The 10,396-nt window shown below is 37.3% G+C and overlaps 1 protein-coding gene across 3 annotated transcripts in view; it reads right to left on the bottom strand.

Annotated features, from left to right (window-relative positions):
- Window positions 1–224: 224 nt before the first annotated feature.
- Window positions 225–10,396, bottom strand: part of PKP2 (plakophilin 2) — a 93,355-nt gene continuing 83,183 nt past the window's right edge. For all 3 annotated transcript variants that reach the window (XM_027594364.2, XM_027594366.2, XM_027594365.2), the window contains exons 11-13: window positions 6,404–6,593; window positions 3,262–3,349; window positions 225–3,117 (exon numbers count right to left, since the gene is read on the bottom strand). In XM_027594364.2, coding sequence (XP_027450165.2) covers window positions 3,049–3,117; window positions 3,262–3,349; window positions 6,404–6,593 — 347 coding nt within the window. In that variant the 3' untranslated portion in view covers window positions 225–3,048. The remainder of the gene's footprint in view (window positions 3,118–3,261; window positions 3,350–6,403; window positions 6,594–10,396) is intronic.

Below are 10,396 nucleotides of genomic sequence, written 5' to 3'. Positions count from 1 at the left end.
ACGTGTGTCTCCCAAACTATGGCTTCAGAATGCTTTCCCTTCCACTCATACTTTAAACAGCTCTTTTACCAACATACAGCATTTTGATATCTCTTTCCTGAATATATCATAAAAAGAGTGTTTTCCTTTCTTTCTGGTCCTTAAAAGGTTGAAGTTTATTTCCTAAGAGATGAAACTGTCAGTACTGCTATAAACTAAAACATTAAATCTAAAGTAGGATTTTATTTTGAAAAGTTTGTTTCCTTTTTTATTTTCTCTTCCACAACAAATATTTTAGTGTAACAGTTACTGACTCTTAAAATGAGTGAATTACAGGGTTATGCTGAGCATCAGCTGAACGAATGATTGCAAATTTTCTCCTCTGTTCCTTTGATAAGAACGGCGTCTCTTCTGATGCAAGACGATACTTTAAGGAGGACTTGACCAGATGTCCTCTAAATTGTCCCCTAATCCTCAGATTCCGTGATTTGAGGCTTCTGCAATTTTGTTGAAAGTACAAACATACTGAAGTCGTCCTCATTCCAAAGCATAGTAAGTTCATGACACATTTTAGAGGAAATTTCATTTATAACTATAGTACAAATAAATTATATGTATATAAAGATATATTTAAATATATTTATATCCTATTTCCTTTTTTTATTCTAAGAAATTGCTTCTTCAGAGGGTGATTAAATTCATTTTAAAGTGGTTTATCTACTCATGCTGCTTATTTTCCCATTTGACATGTTAATCCCCTATCTTCCCAGATAACCCTTTGGTTATTTCCATCACGTATAAACAAATGTTCCCAGTGACAGAAAGCCAGGGCAGCGACCTCCCATATGCCACAACACCATTAAGAATTCTTGACAAGGAAGCAGCCCTTTGGAGCTCTTAGCCCAAATACACAAAAAGGCCCCGCTCAGCTTGTCAACTGTCCTGATGACATGGGCAAGGTTGGGACACATATTTTTTTAAAAAAAGGGCTTTTTGTGTGGATCTGTGATCAAAAACTGATATTCAACACACAAGGACCTCCTCCCTCAGAGGTCTTCACAGATAGTAAAGTAGTGAGGTTTTTTTGGTAAGCAAAGTGAACAAAGCAGGACATGGGGATCAAACCCTACCTTATCAGGGTCACAGACCAACTCATTTCACTAAAATCTACCACATTTGTATGTCTCTCCATGGTTATATGCTTTAGTCATTAGCTAATTCCAGTTTTCTTACAGGAAGTGTTTCTTGGTAAAGAATTTAGGGCTTTAGGGAAGAAATAGAAATATTTACAAGGTATTAAACCCTTAGCAACCAAAGTTTAATCATATCACATATACCACGATACACAAATAAATCAGATATACACAGATACCAATGCAGGCAACATTATTTTGCCCTCTTTTTGTATTTAAGATTGAAGGCTCTCCTAAGGCCTTAAAAAACACAGAAGCTTCTTGAACATCCATCAGTTACCTGGAGGAATAAAAATGTTCCAAATGTTATTCATCAAAACTCTAGAAAAAGAGATGATTTCTCTCTTCAGTATTTAAAAATTGGTATCTAACTAATTTCATTTTGAACTAGGTTAGTAATCTAAATCTTCTCCAACAAGCTCTTAAAATTCAAAGAATTTTATCTTCTAAATATAATAAAGACTTAAGTACACATTCAAATTGAAAATGGGAATTTATTTTTCTATTACACTTTTCTGGTGAAAAGGAGCTGAAGGATTTTTTCCTTCTTATTTTCTTATAGCAAACATTGTCAGATTTAAAAAAAAAAGCAAAGTGTAACAATTGTAGTTGAGAAGACTAATTTTATGTAAATGGTATTAATCACAGCTCAGTTAAAAGAACACTTGATATAGATTCGCTTCAGCAGATGATGTCAACTTTTCAATATTAGTATTTCTCATATAATTTCTGGGTGGCCTTGACATATTTTTCCTCAACATAATGTCTTCATTTTTTTTTGCTCTAGAATTTCCTTGCCTTAAAATAATGGCTTGAGGAAGATCACATGAGATTGAGAGGCTCTGTGCTATTTTTTAAATGTTGGACAAAGTTCAGCTGATTGATATGTAATTCATTAAAATGAGCTGTATTTTCAGGGCCCTGGGCTCACGCAACAGTTTGAGAGGTTCTGGTTCCTTTTGTAGCTGAAGAGTGTAGAGTCCATTTTTCTACCAGCCCACAGAAGTTGCTGAAAAAGTCCAGGCAATAGATCACATTGAGTCCTACTATTCAGAAGAGATTTGCTTTTCATGGTATTGTCACAGGGCAGGTATTTCCTTGAGCAAGACTCATATTTACCCAGTGTTAGAGGGAACATTGAATTTCATAACCATAGTCTCCTTTGTCTGTGAAAAGATTTTTAAATTTGCTGTGATCGCTTCATTTCTATTTCATTTTCTTAGAGTCACGCATGCTCCGTGATCTAAATTTCTTAAGTTCATTTCACATCAGAGAAAAAAATTCAAGAGGATAAAAACAAGCACAAAGTAAACAAACATATAATTTTGTCATTAAATTTTCTCCTGGATAACTCTGCAAATATTTCTTGTCGTTTCCATTCTGTTTCAACACTGCAGAACAGTACACTCGTGGCTCAAAGGCGAAGCAATGTGCGTATGAGTGACAAAACATGGAAACCAGAAAAGGAATATAAACGTAAATAAAACTTTTAAAATCCTAGTAAGACAACCACCTCCTTCCTTACTTGTTGTTAATGTTCATTCCACATGAATTCACATTTTGGTTCCGGAAGGCCCCTGCACCATAAGCCCAGATCATAAGGACCACAATCTGTGGAGGGTAAAAGCGAGCCTGTTGCCAGTGTCTACTGGTAGCAAACTTGCAAAAGTTTTTTAGAAGACTAATAAAATTATATTCTGCGTATTTGTTTTCTGGATTCTAGGGACCTTGGAAATAGAAAAGGCTAAGAAACAGGGCATGCTTTTTTGAGGTTTCTTGGGCGGGGAAGTAGAAAAATAGGTGTTTTCCTTTGGAGATTTTTTGTGGCTGAGAATGGTGAGGTTGAGATTTCTGAGAGCATGATTTTTCATTTTCCTCAGTCTTTAAGGGAGTGGTAGGCTTTGGTAGTCCGGCTGTTGACAAAATCTGTCTTCTTAAACTGAGCCTTTGGAGTAAGCAAACAGAAATGTGAAAGGTAACATTTTCACACAAGAAAATGGAGTTTTGAGTGATGTCTCGCCAGGGGCAGACAAGCAGGACATTATGATCTGGTTGTTAACTGCAACCCATACCTTTTTAGTGTTCTTACCTTCTTGTAGGCATTATGGAGCTCCGTGTGTGTCCACAGAGAATAGAGGAGAACAGAAGCAGCTTTACTTGCTTTGTTGGAGGCATAGCTGAAAAAAGGAAAAAGGCATTCCGAGATCAGTGAGAACGTGTCAGGCTTCTGGGTGCTGTCTTTGGACGTTCCATACATCTTCTTTAACTGCTGTTGCTCCGTGGCCATCCACTAAGTCAGGCCACTCACCATGACAAGAGAATTAAATGGTGAGCCTTGAAGGCCAGGGGCCACAATGGGTTTAAAAAAAAAAAAAAAATTATAAAAAAAATCTTTTAAAACCACGAGCACAGGCCAACAAATAGTTTATAGAGCATATTCCTGATATTTATAAGGAATATATCCTTAGATTTCATAGATCCTTGATTTATAGAATACAATTTGTATATTTATATACACTATTTACATTTTGTATTACAAAAAAATAAAATTAAATATGTATATATACACTATAGAATAGAAATGTATTTGTACATTTATAATGCATATATGTAGAATACAAATTCAGGAAAGCATGACTGAAAAATATATCTACCTCCTAGACTTAGTGACTCTACGAGTGTAAGAGTAATATTTTCAAGCTAATATAATAAATTCTTGTTGAAATATTTGTTAAAATAGCTTCAAAATTTCTTTGTTTTTGTATAAAGTGAATGGAAATGCACTCCTGTTATAAATCCAAGTCACTACAGAATTGGACACTATATTTAGTTTTTTTCTTCAATTTTTTAAAAAGATTTTATTTATTTATTTATTTATTTGAGAGAGAGTGAGAGACAGAGAGAGGAGGAGGGGCAGAGGGAGGAGACTCCCCGTGGAGCAGGAGGCTGACATGGGGCTGGAACCCAGGACCCTGGGATCATGACCTGAGTCAAAGGCAGACTCTTACCCAGCTGAGCCACCCAGGCGCCTCTTATTTTTTAAGTAATCTCTAAACCCAACGTGGGGCTCAAACTCACAACCCTGAGATCAAAAGTCACATGTTCCACTCACTGAGCCAGCCACGTGCCCCGACACTATACTTAGTTTTTGATGTTTTGCTTTTAAATTTGTCCTAAAACAAGGTGAGTGGTGGGGATGAGGTAACTGGGTGATGGGCATTAAAGGAGGGCACTGAAGTAATGGGCACTGGGTGTTGTATGCAACTGATGAATCACTAAATTCTACCCCTGAAACTAATAATACATTATATGTTAACTAAATTGAATTTAAATAAAAAACAAAACAAGAAGTTTGTCCTAAAACATCCTATTTCTGGCTAAGGATCTATGGTTTCTCAGAATTCTTTCTCTTCCATCACCTGAACTAGCACACGGCTGGATTTTTTCTTTTAACAAGAAACAAAGATTTAATTTTTCATATCATAGGAGGTTATAAACAGGCAACCACGAATAAAAAATGCAATACTGTATGGAAAAGCACATCTTGAGTTCATTCATTAGCTAAAAGCCTTTCTCTTCCATGCCAGCCTTGCACTAAGAGTAAGTCGAATTAGCACTTTACAGATTTTTTTTTTGTACTTCATGGACTTTTCAAAGTCACCTGCTAATACTGAAATACTAATAAAGCCATGAAAGCTATGGGTCTCTAATATTTAAAATTGGAAAATGTTTTTGAATTGCAAGGGTTTTATATCACAGTTTCTTTATAAGTTGGTTGTTTGGCACTTGGAAATCATTTATTCAAAGAAAAAAATGCTATAAATGGCAACTAATTTCCAGGCTAGCCCCTAAATTACAGGTCGGCTATACAACACTCTAGCAAGGAAGGAATAGCGGCACGACTGGTAGACGCTCCTTTTGATTTTTTTTTTTTTTTTTTGAGACAGGGCAAATGGACACTCAGGGCAAAAAAGAAGAGTAGCACATCCCCATATGTTACTAAGCTATAAGAAGTTTCCAAAAGTGAGGGCATATTCTCATGCACTTCTGATACCTGAATACTCAAATAATTAAAATCATATGGTCTTACAGAGATTTGCTTATAAGCATGGATGACTACTTGAAATAGTCATTTCTGTTCTACAGCAATCATTCAATCTTTCCATAGAGATCGAGCAACCGCTCTCTGCCAGACTCTGGGGGCAGGTGAATATTCTGACTTGGTGACCTGACATTCCAACCAGTGCTCCTTTTAACCCTGACTCTGAATATGGTCTTCCTTCCCCATGAGGTCTGCCAGAGTGGGGCTGCAAAGTATAAGGGCCTGCCTGAATGGGGCTGTGGGGAAGGAGATGTGTGTTTACTCCAGGACACCAGAGACCGCTATGCTTTCCCGTGCGGCCAGGCACACATTTGTCTACCAGGGGTAAAGTCGTTTGCTTTACAACTCATTAGAATTGGGGTATAACATTTCATCTCTTTCTTAGTTGTTTACAAAAGTAACTTGTATTTAACAAGTCAAACAATTCAGAATTGTATAAAGAGAAAAAGATGCCCTCTTTGGATTCCATGTCTCTAAATTAACTAATAGTAATAATTTTGTTACACAAGGTTTTTCATTCTCTTTATCACCTTTTTTTTTTTTAAGTGGGGAAAAATTAAAGACACAGAAATAGGGATGTAGGATGACTTCTATACATTAGACCTTCTATTCTCAAAAGGGAATAAGAGATGGAAGAGATGTGATAGAGAAAACCGAGAAAGCAAGAATTTCTGATTATGTTGCCTCCTACTTGTATTATCCCTGCTTCTTCTAAGCCACCTGGGGTGACACTGACTCCAGATCTAAGTGGGGAAAGGGGCAGTCCTTGTCCGTAGGGCTCCTACTTTGCCTATGTTTTGCTGGTTTTGATTCACAGCTGTGGCTCTGGGAAATAAATTAATTCATTAAGTTGATAAAAGGCTGCAGTGTACTACCCAGGGAAACTATTGAGTTGGACTACCTGGATATTTTAGAAGTGAATGGGCAACTATTTGGCTTGGAGAATTCAGTTTTTCACTTGCTTGATTATCAAGGATTGAACCAGAAGATCTGGCCCAACTTTACAATCTTGTTTTTTGGCCATAATACCCCTGGCACTCAATGTGTCGACGTTCAAAACTAGATTTACATATGGGAGTGGTGTTGAGGAATGAGCAGAAAGCCAACAGGCAGATACTACAGGACTTACACATCGCCTGAGCTGATGGTCATGATTTTCTGCAGGCCTCCAGTGTGTAGCAGATCCCGTGCATTCTGGTAACTATTTTGGATTATATTGTTCAGAGTGTAGCAGGCAGAAGCTGTCGTCTCAATAAGAAGATCAGTACTCGGGACTGTGTCAGGAATTATGGAAACCAGATCTGGTAGAGTTTCTTTGGCTACAAAATGAACAAAATCAACACTTGATTAGGACTGTTCCTTAATCTCAAGATCCCAATACATTTTGGGTAAAGAACATTTTTTTTTAAGATTTTATTTATTTATTTGACAGAGAGAGAGAGAGAGAGAGAGAGAGACAGCGAGAGAGGGAACACAAGCAGGGGGAGTGGGAGAGGGAGAAGCAGGCTTCCCGCGGAGCAGGGAGCGTGATGTGGGGTTCGATCCCAGCATCCTGAGATCATGACCTGAGCCGGAGGCAGATGCTTAACTGACTGAGCCACCCAGGCACCCTGGTAAAGAACATTTTAAAAAGAAACACAACCGGTTAATGAACATATGGAAAGATGTAATCTCTGATACTCAAATTTAAAAAAGATGATATTCTTTTTTTTTTTTTTTTAAGATTTATTTGAGAGGGAGAGAGCACATGTAGGTACACATGCCTGTGAGTGGGGAGAGGGGCAGAGGGAGAGGGAGAATCTCCAGCAGACTCTCTGCTGAGCATGGAGTCCAATGTGGGGCTCGATCCCATGACCCTGAGAGAATGACCTGAGCTGAAATCAAGAGCTGGATGCTCAACCAACTTAGCCACCCAGGTGCCCCCAAAAAGATGATATTCTGTGCTTAGTACGTTGGAAATCTTTTGATAGAAATGACAATGACAATTTGACAGAAGTGTGAAGAATTAAAAAAAATTTTCACATCCTTTATTCAGTAATTCCACTTCTGGAAATTCATCCTAAAGACATTACTTTAAAAACTGAAAAAGCTTTATGCAGAGGCTTTTATAAGTAAAAAATTATAAAAAGCCTAAATAATTCAATAGGAATATGATTATCTAAAACACATCTGCAAAGATTATGTATCCCCAAAATATTTATGAAACATGTATAACAAGAAAATACTTATGTTAGTATTCTGTGGGAAAATTCAGTACAGTTATTTATAAAGAATATATAACATCTGGAAAAAAATATTCAAAAGAAACCTGAGAAGAAATACATTAAAATATTAATAGGACTTGTTTTTCTACAATACTATTGATGGTCACTTAAAAAGTCTTAAAAAATTATCTGTACTGCTTAGTTTCTTCAATGTACAAATAATGCTATTATTTATTTATTTATTTATTTATTTTTTAAAGATTTTATTTATTTGACAGAGAGAGACACAGCGAGAGAGGGAACACAAGCAGGGGGAGTGGGAGAGGGAGAAGCAGGCCTCCCGCGGAGCAGGGAGCCCGATGTGGGGCTCAATCCCAGGACCCTGGGACCATGACCCGAGCCGAAGGCAGACGCTTAACGACTGAGCCACCCAGGTGCCCCCAAATAATACTATTATTTAAAAAAGAAAAAAACCCCACTATTTCAAATTTATGTTTTCACCCTATATGTAAGTTCTTGATTGTAGGGTTTTAATTTGGCTTTTTTTGTGGTAACAAAAGAGGTATTAATATTTGATGATTTGATTATAAATTGTCAAATATATTTTAGGCAATATGAATTTATACTGGATTTTTTGCAATAATTCTTTTCCTGTATGTTTACTTCTTTTTCTCTTACTACTTTGGACTCTTCTTAAATGATTGAGAGCATGCTCCTACTGCTCCTCACAACTCTTTAATACAGTGTTGTGTTTATCATGGTTGTATAACAAATATTTCTGCCTAATTTTATTGTTTCTTCATCTCAGTTTATGTGTGATGATGAACTGCACTCCTCTCTAGGGCACTGCATTGTAATTAGTCATGGGCCTGTCTGAATTCCAAAGGGGGCTATGGGTTCCTTGAAAACAATTATCATATTCATTTCTGGACTTCCAGCATCGATTGCTATCCCTAAAATGGAGAGGGATGCAATAAAAGGAACTGAGCAACTATCATCTTTTGATAATACGTGGACATGATTGACAGGAAAGACATACCTTCTGCTCAAAGACCTGAACTCTGGCTTTAACTCTCATTGAAACATCATGGCCCAGTGTTCAGAGCTCAGAGCTCAGCCTCTGAAGTCACGCTTCTTCAGTTTCACTCCTGTCTCTGCCACTCAGTGGCTGTGTGGTCTGGGCAAGCTACTTAACCTCTCCATGCTGCATTTTCCTAATGTGTAAAATGAGGAAATAATAGTATCTACTTCAAGGAGTTGGTAATATATATACATGCATAATTGCATACACATAACATTAGGAAAGAAAATATGCAAAAGAAGCCTGAGAAGAAAGAGCATATGTAGGGGCGCCTGGGTGGCTCAGTCGTTAAGCGTCTGCCTTCGGCTCAGGTCATGATCCCAGGGTCCTGGGATCGAGCCCCGCATCGGGCTCCCTGCTCGGCGGGAAGCCTGCTTCTCCCTCTCCCATTCCCCTTGCTTGTGTTCCTTCTCGCGCTTTGTCTGTCAAATAAATAAATAAGATCTTTAAAAAAAAAAAAAGAGCATATGTATGTATGCATACATACATATGCACATAACTGGGCCTGGATAAATATATTTATTCTGGGACAATTAAAATGGGATCTTTAATAGTGAAATATAAAATTAAAGGCCTTATCATCATATTGGAGGGTTAGAGCTCAATGTCATATTGTTGAGGGAGATTTTATTTAATCTTTAAATTCAATGCCTTAAAAAGTTAAGACATTAGTTGGATGTCTGAAAACATTTGTAACTATGGAAATAAATGGGAACTGAGAATCTAAAGATGTCTCCAAATACTTCCTTATAAATACACTATTTTATCTGATCCTTGTAAAAACACTGTGAGGTAGTGACGGGATGACTAGCCAAGGTGGTGTGTGTGACGAATTGGCATTGTAGGACGCAGATCCGTTGTCTTCTGCATGAGATCTATTATTCTGTCACCATACCAAGTGTGCCTATCTTTAAATTTGTAAGAAAATATAAGCTTTTAAAAAAGATTTTATTCATTTATTTGAGAGAGACAGTGTGCGTGCATGAGCCAGGGTGAGGGGCAGAAGGAGAAGCAGACTCCCCACTGAGCAGGGAGCCCAACACAGGGCTCAATTCCAGGACCCTGGGATCATGACCTGACCCGAAGGCAGATGCTTAACCAACTGAGCCACCCAGGCACCCCAACAAAACATAAGTTTTAAGTTTATTTCTGTAAATCTGAGTAATATGTGAGGATTTCATTCCAGGTCAGCATATGGAAAGTTTTAGTCTAGAAGTCTCTCATGAAAATGAGATTCACGTATTTCAAACTGATTTTCATTTATTCCTGGCTATGAATACTTTGAATCAAGATGGGTCCTGTCACTCAAATTACATATCTGACATAAAGCTGATTTGGAATTTAAAAATTGCATTTATCTTGCAGAAGCCTCTTCTTGATACTGTCTTTGAAATAAGAGAAGCTTTATCAGGGGATCATCTTATGAAAGCATGGGGCTACAGAGAAGTAAACCCATAATTATATGGTCAATTAATCTTTGACAAGGGAAGTAAGAATATGCTATGGGAAAATACCAGTCTCTTCAACAAATGGTGTTGGGAAAACTGGACAGCAACATGCAAAAGAATGAAACTGGACCACTTCCTTACACCATATGCAAAAATAAGATCGATTAAGGACCTCAGTGTGAGAACTCAAACCATAAAATTCCTAGAAAAGAGCACAGGCAGTAATTTCTCTGATATCGACTGTAGCAACATTTTTCTAGATCTGTCTATTGAGGCAAAGGAAACAAAGCAAAAGTAAACTATTGGGACTATATCAAATGAAAAAGCTTCTGTTCAGCAAAAAACAACTAGCAAAACTAAAAGATAACCGACTGAATGGAAGGAGACAG

This window comes from Zalophus californianus, chromosome 9, assembly GCF_009762305.2.
Source record: "Zalophus californianus isolate mZalCal1 chromosome 9, mZalCal1.pri.v2, whole genome shotgun sequence".
Classification (NCBI taxonomy): domain Eukaryota; kingdom Metazoa; phylum Chordata; class Mammalia; order Carnivora; family Otariidae; genus Zalophus; species Zalophus californianus.
The sequence above is the reverse complement of the archived record's forward strand: the minus strand, read 5'-3'. Positions and strand labels throughout refer to the sequence as shown.